General features: G+C 42.9%; 7 protein-coding genes across 7 annotated transcripts; 6 read left to right on the forward strand and 1 right to left on the reverse strand.

Moving 5' to 3' along the window:
- Window positions 1-315: 315 nt before the first annotated feature.
- Window positions 316-3,908, forward strand: BDB00DRAFT_811450 (SNF2 family N-terminal domain-containing protein). Its single transcript, XM_053122628.1, has 9 exons — window positions 316-487; window positions 558-686; window positions 748-1,038; window positions 1,131-1,355; window positions 1,411-1,523; window positions 1,590-2,089; window positions 2,178-2,555; window positions 2,632-3,071; window positions 3,179-3,908. The coding sequence occupies exons 1-9, from the start codon at window positions 410-412 to the stop codon at window positions 3,611-3,613; spliced, it is 2,589 nt and encodes an 862-aa protein (XP_052982296.1). The 5' UTR covers window positions 316-409; the 3' UTR covers window positions 3,614-3,908.
- A 2,692-nt stretch (window positions 3,909-6,600) lies between these two features.
- On the forward strand, window positions 6,601-8,181 carry BDB00DRAFT_759334 (uncharacterized protein; the record flags this gene model as incomplete). Its single annotated transcript, XM_053119114.1, has 3 exons — window positions 6,601-7,551; window positions 7,642-7,665; window positions 7,732-8,181. The coding sequence occupies 3 exons, from the start codon at window positions 6,601-6,603 to the stop codon at window positions 8,179-8,181; spliced, it is 1,425 nt and encodes a 474-aa protein (XP_052982297.1).
- A 947-nt stretch (window positions 8,182-9,128) lies between these two features.
- On the forward strand, window positions 9,129-10,233 carry BDB00DRAFT_811458 (acyl-CoA N-acyltransferase). The gene is made up of 3 exons (XM_053122629.1): window positions 9,129-9,542; window positions 9,652-9,767; window positions 9,897-10,233. The coding sequence occupies exons 1-3, from the start codon at window positions 9,268-9,270 to the stop codon at window positions 10,115-10,117; spliced, it is 612 nt and encodes a 203-aa protein (XP_052982298.1). The 5' UTR covers window positions 9,129-9,267; the 3' UTR covers window positions 10,118-10,233.
- Window positions 10,234-11,661: 1,428 nt separating this feature from the next.
- Window positions 11,662-14,094, forward strand: BDB00DRAFT_182067 (uncharacterized protein). Its single transcript, XM_053116373.1, has 7 exons — window positions 11,662-11,750; window positions 11,817-12,919; window positions 13,007-13,189; window positions 13,296-13,399; window positions 13,472-13,651; window positions 13,728-13,808; window positions 13,900-14,094. The coding sequence occupies exons 2-7, from the start codon at window positions 11,872-11,874 to the stop codon at window positions 14,053-14,055; spliced, it is 1,752 nt and encodes a 583-aa protein (XP_052982299.1). The 5' UTR covers window positions 11,662-11,750; window positions 11,817-11,871; the 3' UTR covers window positions 14,056-14,094.
- Window positions 14,095-14,382: 288 nt separating this feature from the next.
- Window positions 14,383-15,706, forward strand: BDB00DRAFT_182088 (TATA element modulatory factor 1 TATA binding-domain-containing protein). Its single transcript, XM_053116374.1, has 5 exons — window positions 14,383-14,685; window positions 14,775-14,955; window positions 15,028-15,076; window positions 15,147-15,206; window positions 15,284-15,706. Exons 1-5 carry the CDS (start codon window positions 14,476-14,478, stop codon window positions 15,417-15,419), a joined length of 636 nt encoding a protein of 211 aa, XP_052982300.1. The 5' UTR covers window positions 14,383-14,475; the 3' UTR covers window positions 15,420-15,706.
- Window positions 15,572-16,910, reverse strand: BDB00DRAFT_869941 (ATPase assembly factor ATP10; the record flags this gene model as incomplete). Its single annotated transcript, XM_053126653.1, has 7 exons — window positions 15,572-15,766; window positions 15,834-15,920; window positions 16,000-16,071; window positions 16,164-16,283; window positions 16,361-16,419; window positions 16,504-16,544; window positions 16,666-16,910. 7 exons carry the CDS (start codon window positions 16,908-16,910, stop codon window positions 15,572-15,574), a joined length of 819 nt encoding a protein of 272 aa, XP_052982301.1.
- Window positions 16,911-16,925: 15 nt separating this feature from the next.
- On the forward strand, window positions 16,926-19,844 carry BDB00DRAFT_811466 (kinase-like domain-containing protein). The gene is made up of 8 exons (XM_053122630.1): window positions 16,926-17,267; window positions 17,344-17,399; window positions 17,543-17,742; window positions 17,811-17,933; window positions 18,002-18,129; window positions 18,213-18,301; window positions 18,395-18,508; window positions 18,619-19,844. The coding sequence occupies exons 2-8, from the start codon at window positions 17,367-17,369 to the stop codon at window positions 19,600-19,602; spliced, it is 1,671 nt and encodes a 556-aa protein (XP_052982302.1). The 5' UTR covers window positions 16,926-17,267; window positions 17,344-17,366; the 3' UTR covers window positions 19,603-19,844.
- Window positions 19,845-20,042: the final 198 nt, after the last annotated feature.

Here is a 20,042-nt window from a genome sequence, read left to right on the forward strand (position 1 = left end):
ATGGTTGCACTTTATGTCCATATCAAAAAACGATTGATTGGCTCCTGGTCGATACTAGTATTGAGGGGTAGGTTGGGTTAATGTAAACTTGCATACACGTACTTGCACTTTTGAAAGGGCTGCTTTACTTGTTATCAAGATGTGAGCAGATAAAGATACAGCAACTACGCAAAGTCATTGTAAGTAGTCAAATAAACCATCGAGAAGCAAAGTACTTGAGAAACGCACAGTGAGTGTCGGCGCAAGCTTAGATATGCTGTCAAGCAAGACACCTCTTTTAAATGCCCTGAATTTTAATTGGATGTGATGCTGCCCGTGCGCCCTTTTTGTAAAGCGGGCTTCTTGGAAAAGGCTTTTTTCTTCTTTCTTTCATTCAACTCTGCCTACAACCTCTATTCGATCCTCAATCATGGCAGTCGATCAGGGCAGCATTCCAGACGTCTCCATTCTTACAGGACACGATTTACCTCAAACCATAGAATCGCCGGTTTGTATTTCTTCCCAAAACTGATAACGCGCCGTCAACTATTTTTCTTTCTAAATCGAACTGTCATTAGGCTACTACCACGGCCACCACTACTGCTCAGACAACACCAGATAATGAGTTGACACAAGCCATGGTCGAAGAGGAAGTCAATTTAGCAAAGGTCACTCAGAAAGAAGAAGACAAGCGTATTCAAGAAGAGGTAACTTCTTTTACAAGGGAGAAATTTTTCAATTGATTGATTGACTGACTTGAAAGATAAGGCTCAAGCCCAGTTTGACACAACTGTCAAAGAACAACGCATGAAGCGTTTGCACTTTCTACTGGAAAAGTCTGGTGCGTATGCTACTATTCTGGGTCAAAAATTGGCAAAACAACAAGAAGAAGCACGCGAACGAAATGCCGCGCCTGCACCTTCCACTACGACTACTCCGGCATCGTCATCCGCTGCAGCACCGCCAGCAGCAGCACCAGAAAAACGTGGAAGGGGTCGTCTTCGCAAGAGAAAGGCTGATGATGCTGATTATCAGTTGGGCGACTATTTAAATGAAGAGGTAAAAAGCAGCAAAATGCGAGTTGCCATCTACATCGAATTTACACGGTATCATATGAGAACTGAACTTGGGTACGATAAATATCATTTTAGGATATCAAACGGCGCAAGCAGTCGAACAATGATGTGGGCAAGGCCATCCAAGAAGATATGGAGAACATGAACTCTAAGCCTACATCAACAGTTCCTGCGCGTCAGCCTTCCTTGGTCACTGGAGGTGTGCTTCGCGATTATCAATTGGCTGGTGTGGAATGGCTCATTAGCTTGTGGGAGAACGGTCTCAATGGTATCCTAGCTGACGAGATGGGCCTGGGCAAGGTAAAGATCAACTAGAAAATGTCGCTGTACCTCTTGTGCTTACGCCGTGTCATAGACTTTGCAAACGATCAGTTTTATTGCTCATTTGAAGGCAATGAAGGTTGCCGGTCCGTATCTCATTGTGACGCCGCTTTCAACGCTTGCAAACTGGGTCAATGAGTTCAAGAGGTTAGTGGAGATAAGAAGTGGGAGAAGGCGTATGAGATAGTTTAACTCACCTGTATGTTCACATAGATTCGCCCCTAAAATTCCGGTGCTGTTGTATCACGGAAGCAAAGAAGAACGCCAGCATATGGTCAACCGCAAGATGCCCAAGAAGAAGGAAACAACCTTTGATTTCCCTATCATTGTGACTAGCTACGAAATTGTCATGAACGACCGCAAGCATTTGCAGCGCTATAACTGGAAATACATTGTCGTCGACGAAGGACACCGTATTAAGAATTTGAACTGCAAGCTGATCAAGGAGTTGAAGTCGTATTCATCCGCTAATCGTCTGCTGCTTACTGGCACGCCCTTGCAGAACAATCTTGCTGAACTGTGGAGTTTGTTAAACTTTTTACTACCCGATATCTTTGATGACCTTGACATGTTTCAATCATGGTTTGACTTTTCTGATATCCATGAGAAGAGTGGTCAGGATCGCATCATCAAGGAAGAAGAAGAGGATCGAATCATCAGCAGTCTCCATACCATTCTCCAGCCATTCTTGTTGCGTAGGCTGAAGACTGATGGTAAGTATTCATCAACATTTTTCAAGGAAAGGGTACAAGGTCTCTAACGGCGATCGATGATCCATCGATCCATGAATTAATTGCTTAGTGGAACACTCGTTGCCTAAAAAGAAAGAATATCTGCTTTATGCACCTCTCACACGACCCCAAAAGAGTCTCTACGATGCCATTCTGAAGCGTGATCTTCGCGATTATCTGATCAAACGCAAGACCAAGGGCTTACAGGAAGACCCACAACAACAGCAGCAGCCATCACAACAACCACAGCCTCAGCAACTGGAAGAAGATCAGACCAATGAAAATGACGAAGGAGGCAAAGCCCAACGAAACACCAAGTCCACCGTCGATTACAAAGAAAAGACAGATCGCCAGTATTTCAAGGAATTGGAAAAGGCGGCTGATGAAAACACAACCCCGGTGGTGGACCAGAACGCAGTGGAGAAGAAACAGCAGCTATCTGCAGCGGGTAAGCTTATAGCGTTGATTTACTGAAGGATTGAGCTGTGTGGAAGCTAGGAGCTGACAATAGGAAATATGTGTAGTCAAGCAAGTCAATGGATTGCATTTGCAAAATATCGTCATGCAACTTCGCAAGGTGTGCAACCACCCGTTCCTGTTTGATTGGCCGATCGATCCAAAGACCAACACCCATGTCTTAAATGCAGATTTGGCTGCACAGTCCGGCAAGGTCTTGCTGCTCGATCGATTGCTGACTGGACTGTTTGATCGTGGCCATAAAGTCCTTGTGTTTTCGCAGATGACCAAGATGCTCGACATTCTGGAAGATTGGGCAACGGTATTGAAGGGCTGGCCTATCTGTCGACTGGATGGCGGTGTACCTCAGGAAGCGCGCCGGCAACAGATCGAGGCATTCAATGAGCCATCGAGTCCTTTCAAACTCTTTTTATTGTCAACGCGTGCAGGTGGTCTGGGTATCAACTTGACAGCAGCCGACACGGTTGTGATATTTGACAGTGATTGGGTGGGTATACGTTGCACTTTGCTGTTGTGATTACTACATAGCCTTTTGTTTAGTACTCGTAAATGGCTTATGATCCTAACTTGAAAACCTCTTGATGGACACACCAGAACCCACAAATGGATTTGCAAGCACAAGATCGCGTTCATCGTATTGGCCAGACGAAACCTGTCTTGATCTACCGTTTTGTGGCAGCGAATACAGTTGAAGCGAAAATGCTAGAACGAGCAACAGCCAAAAGACGTCTAGAAAAGCTTGTGATTCAAAAGGGCAAATTCAAAACGCCTGTCTCTGCTTCTGCGAAACGCGACCAAGAAAGCACGCTGCGTGAGCTGGCTGAAATCTTGGCATCGGAGGACGGTGAGCAAGTCCAAATTGTTTCCCACGGCGATAAAGTCGTTTCGGATGAAGACCTAGATAAGCTGTTGGATCGAAGCGAGCAGGTGTTTGAGGAACAGAATGCAAGCAGCACGGGCGGTTTCCGAGAGATCAATACTTCTGAGTTGCAGGACTCGAAGAATGAGGTTTTGGCCACCCGAATGTAACGCATACAAAAGACATTTTCATAGTACTACATAGCCTTCGGTCGCAAAAGTATCCCAGAAAGTCAAAAATAAACTACTCCGCATTCCTCATAAATCGACAAGGTGTTGTTGACGTTTATGTAGTACGTAAACGGCGGCATTAATTAGATTGTAGGACCGCTCTTTCGTGATCCTGTTCCGCGAGTGATCAAAAGCACCACAGACGCGACGGGCAGTAATAGCGAGCCAACAAACCTACAGCCAACCCAGAAGTGTCAAGGGCGGTTGATTTCACATTGTCTTGCAACAAAATGAAACGATGACAGCACCCAACACGGCTACCAATCAATCATTCGAATTGTCACAAAAATTCTTAATGAACTCGCAGTGCCAAGCATAGCAATGCTACACGTACGCGGGATGGCATACGTAGCAGCAGGCAAATTCAAAGATGCACTAAGCGACGCCAAGAGATGGCTAGCATTTCACCTTCTTCACCAGCGGTTGACTTGCTTACCGGTATGATGCATTCGTTGCGGGGTCACAGCAGAACGCTATCAATGTCTATACTCAACGGCTCAGCACGACCGACGACGTGGATGAATTGCAACATTATCTCGACAAGGCTATTACAAAACAACAGCGCTACATCAACCTCATGCGCAACTGCCCGGGGACTTACTACAGTACCGCTCGTAATTGCGTAACATTGCTCATGATGTTTGAAACCTGGTGCCTTCGGCTGTCGGAACTTCAAGATATTTAATCCAAAGTCGATGCTCATGACCTACCACGGATTGAACCTAGAGCAGTGTTCCAGTAAGGCATTACAGCAATTGCTGAGCATGTCGCGGACTTGGCGCTCCATCTTCTCGACAGCAATACCAGTAAGCAATTCGTGTCGCAGATTAAAGGAGCTCCTTAAAAGTCATCAAAGATGCATGATGGTACGTGCAAGGTACAAACGATAAAGCAGCAGCGTTTTTCCTTCGTCACCAAACAAAATAAGTGGCTGTATACAGCACACCTTCACATTGCTTCTGTATTAATACAAACAAAGAAAAACATACTTTCAATACATTTGTTATTGGTAAAAAGTGTCACAAACTTGGATTAACAGGGACAATCTGGCTATTACATAAAGTTTGCCCAAAGAAACCCGGCGTGTTTAGATTCAGAGAGCACAATGAGCTGCATAAGGCACATACGCATAATTTCAGTTACGAGATGAGCATGCTATAGGCAACAACGAATGCCATGACGATGATTACTCTGACACATTTCACATGCTACCTCGTCTTTTTGCATGAAAACCTCTGTTCTACGTCATACGAAAATCATGTGATCAGCGTGCTGCGGCGGTCGAGCGGGAGATAAAAAAAAAAAAGTCAAAGAGAGGTTCTTTTTTCCTCTTCTTTCTCTTCTTAGTTTTCACGTTATCTTTTTTCATATACAAACGGCTGCTTTGCTCACTCTCACCCCTTCCCCTAGATTCCCTCACCCATCCTTCAGGGAACGCCTACGACTGCTTCTTGGGGAGAAGGGGCAGGTTGGTAGGGTTGGCCATTGGCAGTGCAGTGTCGCGTTTTTGCATAAGCGAGATATACCGGCCCCCCCCGAAGGACAACCAATAAACTATACGTCCACGTTGCCAACTCGTTGCCTTTCCCGCTCACCCTGTCTTCGTCCGCCTTTCTTTTCTTTATCAATTATTGTCATCTCTATACATACATAGGATAGAAAGTACTCGGCTACTAACGCTTTTACTCTAAACTGGGCATCCCCGTAAGCCCTGGATGGTCCCCGAGAGTGTAGCAAAGCAGATACGCGTGTGTGAAAACCTAATTTCTCCCCGAATCAAGCCCGCGAGGGCGAGATATCATCACTTTACTTCCCACTGTCGCGTGTCTTCTTGCTGAAAGAAAAACGCTGTCATTGGAACACGTTTAAAATAAAGAATTGACAAATGGTTGACATTGTTGGCCAACTACATTGTGAAAGAGAAATTTAGATTGTTGTAAGCCGACCTTTGATCAGTAATAAATGTCATGTCTACATTTTTTTTTAAAACAAATGCGTTATTATTCAGGAATATGGTAGTTGTTATCAAAAAAAAGTTGTTGCGTTGTTGAATCTTAGACAAGGTGCTAACCGCCCTAATCGATCATTCAAACCGATCAATGTTGGGCACACGTCCAATCCCAGTTCCTTGCTGACTAAGTGTGTGAATGATACACTAATGTACGTAATTGTACACGGCATTGGTGATAACAATGCTTTTAGTTGTCGCAGACGCTGGTTACTGCGTAGTCGACTCCATGGCCGATTGACCGTATTAGTCTGTGGGGGGGGGCTAGATCATGCAAGAACCACTTCGCCGCTTTAAAACGACCGTTGCACAGACACACGGAGGTGGACGCAAGGTAGACAAAAGGCGATCCCATTACTGCTGCCAAGCCAGCAACATTTGTAAGAAATCATCTCGCGAGCGAGAACAGCTAGGAAGAATGTTGTACTCTCTAATGTTAGAAATTATGAAGTACCCGCATGCCTGGAACTTGATTTGTAACAAACTTCAAAAACGAGCCATTAGCATAAACCATGCAGAGTGGCATGGACTATCTGTACCTCGGCAGTAAGAGCATTTCTAAAGATCTTCAGTATGCTTTTTTTGTGTGTTCATATATGATAGGTATATGAAGTAATAGTACTGTTGCTTGTTGGGAGGAGGAGATGAACCGATGATGAAGTTTAGCTACCAATGTTTTTTGCCAAAACATGCTTCCAAGAAAGGCAATACCCATACCCATTCCTGGGGAGCTGCATCTTGGACCGATTTACAAACGAATGTTTATCTTTTATATTCTTCTTTTTATTTTGCTCCCAAACACTTTGATAAATAAGTTGTACACACACGTTTTATATCCACATCATACACAGAATTATCTATAAGAGCAACGAAGGGATACTAATCCGGCAAATACTCTCGTCATTACCATACCTTCTATATGCCTGCCCCTGCGAACGACTCGTCGTCGACCATTGGGTTTGCAACATACCAGCAGCAAGATACCTCCGGCCGGCACTCCAGCGACTTGGTCTCCATCATCCTCTTTTTCTCATTCATTTTCATCATCCTTATATCCTTTGTATTCTACTTCTGGATCACGCGATGGCACAAAGTCCCTCCCCAGCAACGCCGAGAAGAGGAAGTCGAGGACCAAAAGGAGATTGACCAGCTTGTTGAGAATCTCAAGGATCAAGTCAGAACGGTCTTTCGGATACCTGTCGTCAGCCTGGTCTATATCCTTTTTAACAGCAAGAAAAGACACCAGGCCAATCATTCGCACGAATACCGCAAAGTCCTCTCCTACAAACTCTACCATTTGTTTTCGCTCATTTGTATCCTCGTAACCATTGTCTCGTTGGTCATCCTCATTGGTACTGCCAGCAGCGCCAATCCAGTTTCCATCTTTCTGCAGTCGTTCTTGTTCGTCTTTGTGCTATGCGTTAACCTGTACTTGATCACCAGACAACGCTGCTATTACAAGGAGCGTAAGGAGCTCTTTGGCAGCAACGATGCGCATATGAATGCAGTTTACAAAACACGTTTCAAAGACTGGGACTCTAAAATGTGGACCAATTGGGTACAGATTGCTATTCTCATTATCGAGTTTTTCCAGCTCTTGACATTCCCTCTCAGGGACCTCATCACCGTCAACTTGTTCGACGGCGACAACGACAGCAATAGCAATTTTTTAAACCTCGTTACGATCGTAATGAATGCAGGCGGTTTCATGCCAGACATGCGCACACCGACTTGGTACACGTATTCGGTTTGGACAGTGTTTGCGACGGCCATGCTCGGATTGTTGATTGCGGTTACGGTGCACTGCATAAACATGTGGCGACCTTACAAAATTCCGACGCGGTGGGTTCATTGGTGCATTCCCGTCACAGTAAGCTATATATAACATGTGTCATTTATGTATAAATCAAAACATGACGTGCATTATTACTAAGCGAAATATACCTTCATCACCTTATAGACCCTTTTGTATATACCCGTGCTTGTAAGTGTAATTTTCTATGAGCAATATTAATATTGATTCGTGAATCATCCTACTAAAACATACTAGACCACGTTCGTAAGCTCTGCAGCATGCCAAACACTTAATGTACCCACCAACGACTTCTCGGATACCCTGCGCTGCCACTCACCAGAAATCTCGCAACAGCTATATTTGTGGACGTCTTTAGCGGGTTACATCATCGCCTACTTTCTGCTGACTATCTTTTTAACAAGCTACGAACGGATACCAGCACACAACGAAATTGCGTTCAAATCCATTAGCGTTGCCTTCATCAAAAACATGGGTAGAGAAGCACTTTTAACGACATTATATAAATCACAGTTATCCCATACTAACTTCTTTTGTAACAGGCCTTTTTCTTGCCATTGTTTATTTATTAGTAGAGACAACAAGCGAGAAAAACAGAATGCGGGCTATTTTGTCAATCATGATCTTGCTCACTATGATATGTTACAATATCAAGACACGGCCATGCTATGTGGACAAAGTAGGTAGCAAACCAAGAAAAGTATTCTCTTGTTTTGTTTATATTCTGAGACTCATTTTACAATATATAGGTCAATTTCTTTCGAACAACCTCGTTTAGTTGTATTCTGTGGACATCTGTTTTGGTTGCCGTACTTAGCGATACGAACGCAGCCGAAACACTGGGCCCTTTGACAGTACTCTGTATCATCATTGGTGGATGGGGTCTCATTATCCTCGTTTTCCTCTTGATATACTTTACATATTACAAGCAGCCATCCGACTATTGTGATGACGACAGCTATGGAGTACCTACTAGTGCTACAATACATTCGCCTCAAAATCATAATCTTAAAGGAGAACGGCCTACTGAAATCGATTTGGGTAGTATGATGCGGCGCAGTAGTACCGACTCGAAGGGAAATCCTACCACTTCGATGGTTTGGTCTCCGACTACACGCGATCCACGAATACCTTTGGAAACTGTAGTTGAAGAAAGCAGTACGCCATGGTCAGGATCCAATAATACCCGAGAGAGCACCCCTCATCATCATCAACAGCGTGTCAATCCAGCGACGGAGACATCAACCTCTAGCCATCAGCCTATAAAACAGGAGGGGATTTTTGATTGGGCATCCAGATGGTGGTCAGCATCATCAAGACGGTAGTAGTAGAATCGCTTTTTCCTCCATCGTCTTCTTTCTGCAAATCAATTACACTACACAAACAACGCATACTACAGCCACCATTTCATTCATATTGCACTTCTTGTAAATATACAGCTGCATACGTAATATAGCACCCACATACATACCTTAACATTAGCACTTTTTTGTATTCACTGCAATTTGTAAGAACATTGTTTTCTATTTGAATCAAAACTGTATACAACAGGTTTTGAAAATGCTCTGCATTTTCTGAGCAAAATCGATACTGAGTAGTAGCGCAACAAGTTAGTGCGGCATCGGTCTTTTGAACTTTATTTGATCGTTGCTTGCAGTCCAAGTTGCTACTGTGGGTCTGTGTAACAAAAACATCCCGGAACGATTTAAAGCTAAGAAAACAATAACTATTCTGTTGTTTCTTTTCTTCCTCTCATTTTCTTTGCTACCTACTATGATTACAGCTCCTACTATTATATCTGATTGCTACACTGTTCGTGCCATTAGAGAACAAGACCTACCAGCAATCCTAAAAATATACAATGAATGTATCCTTGATCACACCACTCTCCTGTATTACGAGCCTGTAGACCTAAGATTTATCCAAAAATGGTATGAAAAGTGCCGTACTGAAGGATATGCTGCAATGGCTGTTGTGGATAAGGCGACGGATGAGGCTATTGCTTATGCCGACTTGGGCCCAACCCATCCATTTCCTGCTTTTGCCTTGTAAGAGTTTAATCGATTCCTCCCAACGCCTTTTCTCTTTAAAATCAGGTCCGGTCTAAGAATATAAATATATAAGATCGCTCATTGACAATAACTCTACTTCGATAAGATCCACTATGATGGCCATTTACATTCGTTCCGATTATCGTCGGCGTGGTCTTGGTCGAGTGCTTGTAGCCGAGTTACTGAACATTGCCAAGCAACAACGGTTTAAAAATGTTGTTGGTAAGGTTTTAACCCCAATTGTACATACACATATTATCTGATCTATATTATGTCTATTCATTAGCAAGCTAGGAGGAGCTGCTGATGACAAATATTAACAATAATCACTTGAATTTTGTTCGATTATAGTGTACATTGCATCTACAAATACGCCTTCTATTAAGTTATTTGAATCCTTCAAGTTCCAATACGTTGGGAAGATGGACTATTGGGCCTATAATTTCGGGCGATTTTTGGATGGATTGGCGTACCAGTTTATCATCCCGGAGACGAAAGTGGACGCGAATACAAATAGTCCACCGGTGTTCGTACCATTTGCGTGGGAATCCTATGTATATGCCCAACAATAGTATTACGTGCGTACAATAAGACTGTTTTATAATTAAGATATGCGCTAATACGTGGTATAGTTGAATATCAGAAAGCACATGAATAAACTGAAGGATCATGTCAAAATATAATGCGCTTTTTCTTACCAATCAGTACGTTGTGAATATTTAGTTGCTTACCAATTAACTTAGAATGTGACACTGATAATAGTACGTTTTACGCACTTGTTGTATGGCAATCATTATTGCTACTTATTGAACTTGTACGAGCATGTACTACAGCAAGCATCTCAAGTAAATACTGCGCTTGACCGTCATTGACTGGTCAAAAAGCGGATGCACTGGTCACCCTCTTACCCACTACGTGCGGGCCGCTGTGAGTGTCCAGCTGCCAACCGGAGCACTATACGATTTGCCCTCTACTAAGCGAGGTGCTGGAATCTCTCAAGGCCACGATCAGCCATCCTGTGGTGCCCTCACACGAGATTCACCCTATTGACAAACCTTGAACAATCTCTCTAAATCGGAATGCAGATTCTCTCAGGATAGATGGCTCAAAGTCTGGACAGCACTGCTCGCCACACTGCGTGAAACTGACCGTTTGAGCCACATCAACACCGAATATGATACAATGACGACGACGAACCACTAACAAACAGACGCTGAACCCCCTTCACAGCGATTCCCTTTATATTCGCCCCACCAATAAGTGTAAGGTTTCTAATGTATATACTCGATAAAATAATTTTCTCCTTGCTTCTAGTTTACATCATCTCGCTCTCTCCCGCTCATCTTGCGATCACCTGAATCATTCGTCTGTTTTTTACCCTTCATTTTCCTACTGGCTTCCTTATTGTCCTACTACCTCTGACTCTCTGTAACATTATCATTCAAGCATCGATAAATCTGTACCACAAGGGAGCAACCGTACATATGCCTTATGGCACTGGTCCACAAGTGAACTACATACTGCGCTAGTGGTTTTGTTTTGAGTTGAAGGGTTCCGCCATGCATCAATGTTTTTCCAGCTAATGTTTGTGCACACAGGATTTCTTCCTCGTCCAGGTCCCTGTTGATGAATAATATCTTTCTATTTATACTAAATGTGCTGCAAGTAATATACTGATCTGGCAGGAAAGAGGCTCGAAGAGTGGTATGCAGCATGATCATGCGACGAAGACGACGACAAATTGAAGAGGCCCCGGTCGACCGGATGGGTGGTTGAAGTCAAGCGGGTTGAAACGAACAATCAAAGCGCATGAGTGATTTTAAGCAACCGACCCGACCGCCCAAGTTTTTTTTTTCTTTTTCTCCACTGCAAGCAGCACCCACTCCCCCTAAACCCCCTTTGCCTCGTTGCTTCAGCACGCACATTCCAAACGTTACTTGCTTCAATCACCTTTTTGGGCAAGTAGGGTAGCGCATCCACAGCATCCACAACCACTTCTCTTTTCCATGAGCGGCTTTTTTGGTTCCAGCGAGCCAACGCGATGGGGTGGTCTATTGAAACAGGCCATCTCTAATGTTGAAACTACATTTGATACTCTACTCGAACAACAAGAGAACCAAGCCAATTCCCAGTCTATGGGAAATATGAACAATGCAGCGAATCGGTCGCCTTCTACAGCCAACAACAACAACAATGCATCCAATGGTAACAATTTGATACAAGTTATCTTGCGTTTTTTGGCGTTGAAACGTTATATATACTCAAATCTAGTTTAGGCCAAGAAGGCGAAACGGAAACCGAAACATATGTCGATCCTATCAGTGGTATGGTTACGACTGTTCAACGTAAAAAGTCTTCAAAACCTCAGCAGCAGCAGCAGCAACAACAACAACAAAAGGAAAAGCAACCGCTACAACAGAAGCCGCAACATATACCAAAACGGTCAGAAAGTCCCAGCCAAGGAAGTGGACCCAATTCACCAGCCAATTCGACGTCAGATCTATCTGCAAGACTTGCAGCTGTCATGGCAGATAGAAATAGTACCAAATCAATGTCTCGTACTTCGTCGTTGTCCTCGGTATCAGGGCGACAGGAGCGCACGAGCACAGATGGAGCGGTTGGATCACCGAAAGTGGGAGAAGCAAAGGCAGAAAAGAAAGAAGAGATTCAAGAGACAACACAGGCAGGAGAAGAGCCAGAGAAAGTCGAGGAAAGCGAAACAACGAGTTTAATTGAAGACAAGGAGGGAGCTATGAAAGTGAACAGTGAAAGCGAATCCGAAGCTACTAAATCTGACGGTGACAACGTCGACGATACCAAATCCACAGAGGAAACATCGCCTATAGAAACTACGAGTATAGTCCCAGTTGCTAGTCCTGATCCCACACAACAACCTGAATCCAACGAGAACGAAGATAAAAACAAAGACGATACCATCAAAAAAGATGGCGAATTCGGTGATACTGTCGATTTATCTACAACACCACTGGCACCACCAACCGATACTGAAGAGATATCAGCAACAACTGATGACCCCGAAAAAACAGTCGAAGGATTGAGTAGCAGCACCGAGAAAAGTAAAAGCCAGGATACGATATTGCAACAACGCGAAGAACAACTTTTCCAGGCAATGCAAAACATTGCCAAGTTACACGATCAAATCCATACACTACAGGAGGAGGCTGAGAAGCAGTCGGCAGAGCGAAAGAGCACACAGACACACTTAGAAGAGTTAGAGAAGCAGTTGAAAGCAACCAATCGAAGCTCAGTGGGTGCGGATCAAAAGAATGTGAAAAAACTGGAAAGTACAATCGAGGATTTACGGCAACAGTTAGCTACAAAGTCAGAGCAGGCTCAAGCTCTGATGGAAGAAGGTAAGAATGGGAGAGATAAAGAATGCAAGCAAGTATTTTATTTCACTTGTATTGGATCAGTACCGCTCTAATACAGAGTTCTTTTAGGCGAGAAACTATCCAAAACTGAGCTGAAACATATGACTGCGATCAAGAAATTGAGGGCTGAGAAGCAGGAACAAGAGAAAAATGCCGCAGAATTACAAAAAAAGATTGACAGGACTGCGTCTGATCTGATCGAAGCGAACGGCAAAATCATGAAAGCCAATGAGTTAGAAAAGCGGTTACAAGGTTTGTAAGAGATAGTTTCTTCAAAAACGAGGGGATCCATGCATATATTTCAAGCCTCCAGGTGAACTTTGTTAGATCTGAACATTGCTTCTTATTCTTTTTACAGAAAAAGTCAAAGTACTATTGGATATGACGGAACGACAGACAAAACACATTAATAAGTTGGAAATCGAATTGAGGTCTTTAAGAGAGCAGAAAAACCAGGCTGAGGTAGAATGTCCACTCGCTTTACAACTTGGCTATTACAAGATATATACTAACCTTAAGTCTTGAATCTACAAGATGGCCCTTAAAGATGCAATGGAAAACTTGGAAGCCGAACGAGACAAGATCCACGCAAAATCTAAGGAAGCACACGCTGCTATGTTGGAGAAAGAAGTCAAAGCTGGTGAAAAATTGCGGGAGGAGCTCACGAGCGTTCGAGAAGGCGCAGAAGCAAAGGAAACCCGGTTACATGAAGAAGTAATACTATTAAGGAATGGGAGTGTTATTATATACATACTTTAAAATCAATGTTACTCATGGATCGTAAAACTAGATTCGCGAACTGCAAGCTGCTTTGCAATCATCGCAAAATACCTCTGGTGAAAGAGAAGATACGCTTCGCAACGAAGTTTCGGTAATTACGGTTATCTGGCACTGAACTATGTTGAGAGGTTTCGGTTTTTATGGACTGACGTCATTGCTTTCGTTGGTCATATGTGAATTAGGAATTGCAACAACGAATACGAGAACTCGAATCATCAACCGAGGACATCGATAGTACAGTTGCAGAAGCAACAGCATCTTTACTGGAACAGATTGAAAGCCTTCAAAAGCAACACTCGGTTGCTATCAAGAATCGAGATCAAAATGAGCAAGGGTAATTTTATCGCATAATAAACAAGAGCTAAATGATCCAGAAGACTAAACAAAACATTACACAACCATATGAACTCTGTTAGAATTATTCTTCGATTACAAACAGCTGAATTAGAACGAGACCAAGCAAAGCAAAAACTCAAAGAAACTACTGACAATTTCAATGGCATGGTACGCTTTAAAATGGATAGGAAATACATGTTTTCGATAACCGATCTCATTCTATTGAAAATACACATCTACTTCAAAATCATAAAAAGTCAGAGCGTCTGGAACAAGCTGAACGAGAGTTAGCTCAAGAGAAGCGAGATACAGCAAAGGAAAGGGCAGAATATGAAGCGGACCGTGCTACTGTTTCTAGCCAAAAAGAAGAGCTTGAAAATTTGCGAAAAGAATTGGAGGAGCTCAAGGCAAAAGAAGATAACATGGAAGAAACTATCAAAAAACGTTATCAGAAGTTAATGAAGGAGCGACTCCAAGAAGAAAAGAACCAGCTCGAACGAAAATACAAGACCGAACATGCAAACTCACTGCGGAAGCTAATCAGCAAACAGGCAGAAATTCCTGCTACTGTTGATCAAGAAGACGCATCCAACGATGGCAGTTCAACAAATGAATCTCAGTCTTATCCCAAGGTACCTGTAGTATGTATACTGCTACTGACAAATCATCAAACTCTTTTTGGTCATCTTAAATTCGTTTCTTACGCACTTTCACTCTATAGTCAAATAGCCCTGTAGCTAGCCCGCGATCAAGTTCGGATAACAATAGTTACTCTGGTATAACTAATACTACGACGGCTACGTCAAATATTATGGTGGATCGATTCCAATCCAATATGCGTCGCATGGAAAATCAATTGAGCTTCTATCAGACTCAGTTGGAAAGTACAACTCAATCACGAGGTAAGATGTTTATTCGGATAATGATACTTACTATCTTGCCTATTCATTCTGAAACCCGCAATCTATTTACAGATGAGTTATCGGAAGAGGTTCTCAATATGACCGTAGAGATCGAAAACTTGTAAGTGGCATCAATGCGCTGACGTTTTGTAGTAGCGGTTTCCGTTCTAAATGCTTGCAATATATAATAGGCGCAAAGAAACTAAAAGGGTCCAAGAGCTGGAAACCGAATTACGGGATCTCAATCAGCGGTATAACAGTTTTGATATTTTACCTTTTACTACAACATGTCTTCAAAATCTAGCTGGTTATTAATACCGTATTTTAGATACCATGCGTCTTTGGAGCTTCTCGGTGAGCGAACTGAGCAAGTAGAAGAATTAAAAGCGGATATTGCAGATGTCAAGGAGATGTACAGGAATCAAATTGTGGAACTTGTACAAAAGATTGGTAGTCAAAAGTAATATTAGATGTAAATATTTTTAGTTTCTTTTTCTTCTATATAACAGGTTCTTTTTATGTGTTGTTTGTTTTTGTTTTACTTTTTAACCCCTTGTCCCTCTCCTCCTCCTTCCTTTATCACCTAATGTAATCTATCTACACATGTTTTCTGTTTTCATGACGATGTTGAACTCATATATTCGATCATGCCAAGCATATTTGCAACTTCTTGTTCAGTGGCATTGCCGTGAGCGGTCCAACGAATTCGACATTTTTCGTCCACCAAATATACGTATCCGATATATTGGTTCGACATGTCCAGCATTTTACGTGTTCGAGAGATGTCTTTAAGCAGAAGCGTATAGTTTGCCTGTTATAATTGCGTTTCCTCATATCAGTAAATCTTTTTTGAAAAGACCAAATGCCTCTAAACGAACCTTCCGTTCCTCTGGCAAATTTTTGCGGATGCTAGGAATAAAGGCTTTCAACAGCCATTGTTTCATCAAGTTCTCTTGCACATTAACCTATCATGCTTTCCTTATCAGCTAGCCTGTCTTAACATGCTTTTATCGGCGATAGTTGACGAAACGGTAGATATTATACCTCGACAAGCTGGACTTTTTGATTATCTTTAAAGTGTTTAAGGAATGGCTCAACGTATGAGTTTACATGCGCCTGGTCAGGTTCGAGGGGAGTTATTAGCATTAATGCGTGCTTTACACATACACACACACTCTCTTTCCCTCTAACACAAATGGTCCACATACCTCACCATATTTGGCGTATACGAAAGACATCAACGAAACCTTGCCAGCAAGTAAATCGGTGGTATGTACTGGTTGCTTGTTAAGATTAACGCCTTCAAAGTCAGGCATGTATCCTGCTCTCTAGATAAGGGGTAAAAAATCAGTTTTTCTCTTTTATTGGCAGAAATTCAAACAAAGGATGCGGCCTATTTACTTACATCGGCTTTAATAAGTTTGTCGGACGCATGATACATTTTGCCACCATGCTTTCTCATTTCTGTAATAAGAAACGCCCGCATTGTGAGTATAACCATGTGTCGATTGGCCTCTTGGCGTTTTCTTTGTTTCCCTGGTTATTTACCGTGTGCATCCGAGAAATATGACTTTGTAGCTTCCTCGACCCTGTAAGCATACAAAGAGAGATTCAGCAATTATCAATAAAGACGGTAGTGAGAGAAACATGGGGTATGCTGTATAATAGCCCCCCTCTCGTACTTCAATATATGTTTAAATAATGACTTACAAGTGGCGACGTTCAGCTGCGTGAGCTGCAAAAGCTTTCTCGTAGTTTACCAAGTCGCGTAACTTTTGCTTTTTACGGTCTATCCAGCCATGTCTGTCAACATTGGGAGCTTCTCGTAAACCCAACACAGCTGGAGGCTGCCGAAAATCTACCGGTGATGCTTCCGGTTTGGCTGTATACATTCGTCGACAATGATGCGCAGCGGCATGTCGTAGTCGTTGTTGGGCATAAAGTCGTGGCAACATTGCTTATAGTATTTTTGTGCGGGTTGTTAAAGAAATAATAACAATAAAGCACAGCAGGCGGCGGCGGCAGCAGCAGCAGCAGGTAGTGGCTGAGATTAGCAACAAGGTCGATCAACCCTTCTCCCTCTTTTTGGTAACAGGCCCTAGGCGAGAGTTCGCCCTTGCCCATCCGTCTCCGCCCCGTTCGTCCGTCCTTAAGTTGGGGCGTTTACATAGCCGTCTATCCTTCTTGTACACCGTTTCTGCCCTCATCTCAATTTTTTCTCCTTAACTTTTTCAAAATACGGTTCATTTCAGATTTGATAGCCTCTGCATTGGGCTCTGGCGCTGGGAATGCCAGCGATGCAGAAAACAAAAGTAAGAGAAATAAAACTTGATTCCGAAATGCATAATAGCAATAATAGTAATGGAACCCTGTCGATATATTTAATAGTTTCCCTCACACAATTTAAGCTCATGCGAATTGTTGGTCGAGGAGCCTTTGGAAAAGTGAGCTATTCTTCTTCTTGTGTCTTATTTTCACTATAGCAACGAAAGCTTGCGGATACCCGTATGAAATTGTTGTCACGGGGTTCCTCTATTTTGTTCTATTAACGTTGCCAAGTGTTTATTATTATTGTCGTTGGTCTTAGGTCCGTATCGTCGAGCATCGAGAGTCTCACCAACTTTATGCATTGAAATATATCAGTAAAGAGGAATGCATTCAGATGGAAGCAGCTCGAAACATCATACGCGAACGGACGATCCTCGAACAGCTTGACCACACTTTCTTATGCCGCTTGCGATTTGCTTTCCAGGACGATGAATTTATGTATATGGTGACAGATCTAATGTAAGACTTACGCTTGTGTTATTATAATAGGAGCTTAAAGTAAAAATCTAATACACATAATACAATAGGTTAGGCGGTGATATGCATTATCATATATCTCGAGAACATTTTAGTGAAGATGTGTTGAGATTTTGGTTCGCGGAGCTTGCAACTGGGATCAAGTACCTTCATTGTAAACGCGTTGTTCACAGGTACTACAATTTAACTTTTGTCTAGTTTGGTCTCGTTTATTATATACTGACGTGGGAATGTGGATTAGAGATATCAAGCCGCAAAATATCCTGTTGGATGATAAAGGACATGTACATATCACCGATTTCAACATCGCAACGTATCTGCATAGTCGAAGGGTTCTGACATCGAATTCAGGCACCGGTTACTATATGGGTAAGGAAATTATACTGCTTGAAAGCCATTCACTCCATGTTAGTCACAGGCATATACACTCATGCTTTTTTAACGAAAAATAGCACCTGAAATTTACAAAGGCGGCGGTTACAATGAAGCTGTGGACTGGTGGAGCTTAGGCGTCACCTTATATGAATGCGTCTATCAAAAGGTGAGTTCATAAAACCCAGTAAACAGATCATTACAAAAAGGAATTATGGCACTGATGCTTAATCTGGGATGAATCGGACAATATTGCGCATAGAGACCATTTGAGTGCACCACTAGTGAAGAACTTAAAATGGCTGTCAGGCGCGGCGTTATCCATTACCCTGATGACAGTCCAGTATCTGGCGAGTGTTTGTCCGTTATTCAAGGGGTAACTGATTAAGCTACAGAAGATCTTCTTTATGATTTTGATGTTGCGTGTCACGAGAATAGGAATGCACTGATGTTGGCGTTATCTTATTTATTTGTTTTGTTTTCTAGTTCCTGGAGATGAACCCTAATAAGCGATTAGGTCAAGGCGATGAAGGATGGGCTGCACTGGTGCGTCATCCATTTTTTCGACCTATTGACTGGCGACGTCTGGAAACCAAGAGAATTACACCACCTTTTCAGCCAGCAACTGATCGCAATAATTTTGATCCCACATTTGACCTCGAGGAGTTGATACTAGGCGACACATCCATGTCAGCGCAAGCGCGGCGGCAATTGAAGCAGCAGCAGCAGGCGCGTATACCCAAAACTATCGATGAACAACAAATGACGAAACGCGATCGGGACCTGCAGCTCATCGAAGAAAAGTTTGTGCCATTTGACTATACAGTGTTTGAGAAATATGAAGGGTTTAAAGATCCCTTGCGAATGACGGTCGGAGATCCGCCAGATTGGGTGAAGCCGGCCTTTGAGGGAGCTGAACAAGGCGATTTGTTACCAGTAAAACGAATCACCACGGTTTCAGTTGCTGACTGGCAACAACAGCCAGACGACGAGGTGGGTGCTACTGCTGCCGCAAACAACATGCCTTCGGTTGTACGAGGATCAGGTGCTCCCGTACATCACCCTCATCATCCAAGATCGCCTGTTGTTAGTAATAAGCGCGACTCCTGGCGGGGACCTAACCGATCGGCTTCCACGAGTAACATCGCTGCAAACGTTGTCGGACATAACTTCGGTGATGTTCCATGGAAGCGACGCAGTCTGGGTGTGGTCCGGGTAAAGCATCAAGGCGGTGACCATGATCTAGCAGGAGCTGATAACGCCGCGGCTACAGCTGCTGGTGCTACTAGCCCTGGATCTCCCAGTAGCGCTGTTGGTGCCAGCCTTAGTGAGGAATATGCCATTTCATTACAAGGCGTACGGAAAAAGCAGAGCACTAAAAGCTTCAGAGATCGTCGAGAACGTGACAGAAAAAGCATCAATCATCATGTTAACATCGACACAACAGAACCGTCCGCAGAAGAACGGTGATATATTCCCCCAGTATACTACTCTTATATTACTAAAGCCGCCAACTATATACATCAAAGCACATCAGAATCCTCATCTTGTTTATTTTTTTTTCTTTTTTGTTTTTACTATTTGTTCTGTTATTTTTAAGTCAGCTCACTCACGCACACATATAGTACCGCACACCCAATTTCCATAGCGCATACCTGTCATCAGAATAAAAAGAAAGAGCGTTTTATCTATAATAAAGGCATATGAAGCATAGTGCAGCGCCATCTTATTTTGTGTTTCGTCAATAAACGCAAGAGAATTGTTTACTGTCAAGTTACACGTGAAACGTGGACGGAATGGACGACGATTCCCGAGATCTTTGGTACATAATATATGAAAGATATAGTTTATCATCCTTAAGCAATAGAGGCGCGTGCACATCTCCGTTCTGTACAGATCTGGAAAATACC

Source organism: Zychaea mexicana (assembly GCF_025766255.1).
Source record: "Zychaea mexicana strain RSA 1403 chromosome Unknown BDB00scaffold_17, whole genome shotgun sequence".
NCBI classification, from domain to species: domain Eukaryota; kingdom Fungi; phylum Mucoromycota; class Mucoromycetes; order Mucorales; family Lichtheimiaceae; genus Zychaea; species Zychaea mexicana.

What these genes read in the sequence shown, in the direction of transcription:
- BDB00DRAFT_811450 (XM_053122628.1), top strand. Translation starts at nt 410, where the DNA reads ATGGCAGTCGATCAGGGCAGCATTCCAGACGTCTCCATTCTTACAGGA. An exon ending in GCGTAGGCTGAAGACTGATG is followed by an intron (nt 2,090 to 2,177) that starts GTAAGTATTCAT and finishes TTAATTGCTTAG; the next exon opens with TGGAACACTCGTTGCCTAAA. An exon ending in ACAGCAGCTATCTGCAGCGG is followed by an intron (nt 2,556 to 2,631) that starts GTAAGCTTATAG and finishes AAATATGTGTAG; the next exon opens with TCAAGCAAGTCAATGGATTG.
- BDB00DRAFT_811458 (XM_053122629.1), top strand. Translation starts at nt 9,268, where the DNA reads ATGATTACAGCTCCTACTATTATATCTGATTGCTACACTGTTCGTGCC. An exon ending in CCATTTCCTGCTTTTGCCTT is followed by an intron (nt 9,543 to 9,651) that starts GTAAGAGTTTAA and finishes TACTTCGATAAG; the next exon opens with ATCCACTATGATGGCCATTT. An exon ending in ACGGTTTAAAAATGTTGTTG is followed by an intron (nt 9,768 to 9,896) that starts GTAAGGTTTTAA and finishes GTTCGATTATAG; the next exon opens with TGTACATTGCATCTACAAAT.
- BDB00DRAFT_182067 (XM_053116373.1), top strand. Translation starts at nt 11,872, where the DNA reads ATGGTTACGACTGTTCAACGTAAAAAGTCTTCAAAACCTCAGCAGCAG. An exon ending in TCAAGCTCTGATGGAAGAAG is followed by an intron (nt 12,920 to 13,006) that starts GTAAGAATGGGA and finishes GAGTTCTTTTAG; the next exon opens with GCGAGAAACTATCCAAAACT. An exon ending in AGCAGAAAAACCAGGCTGAG is followed by an intron (nt 13,400 to 13,471) that starts GTAGAATGTCCA and finishes TGAATCTACAAG; the next exon opens with ATGGCCCTTAAAGATGCAAT.
- BDB00DRAFT_182088 (XM_053116374.1), top strand. Translation starts at nt 14,476, where the DNA reads ATGGAAGAAACTATCAAAAAACGTTATCAGAAGTTAATGAAGGAGCGA. An exon ending in AAGTACAACTCAATCACGAG is followed by an intron (nt 14,956 to 15,027) that starts GTAAGATGTTTA and finishes ATCTATTTACAG; the next exon opens with ATGAGTTATCGGAAGAGGTT. An exon ending in TTACGGGATCTCAATCAGCG is followed by an intron (nt 15,207 to 15,283) that starts GTATAACAGTTT and finishes ACCGTATTTTAG; the next exon opens with ATACCATGCGTCTTTGGAGC.
- BDB00DRAFT_811466 (XM_053122630.1), top strand. Translation starts at nt 17,367, where the DNA reads ATGCGAATTGTTGGTCGAGGAGCCTTTGGAAAA. An exon ending in GTCGAGGAGCCTTTGGAAAA is followed by an intron (nt 17,400 to 17,542) that starts GTGAGCTATTCT and finishes CGTTGGTCTTAG; the next exon opens with GTCCGTATCGTCGAGCATCG. An exon ending in ATGAATGCGTCTATCAAAAG is followed by an intron (nt 18,302 to 18,394) that starts GTGAGTTCATAA and finishes TATTGCGCATAG; the next exon opens with AGACCATTTGAGTGCACCAC.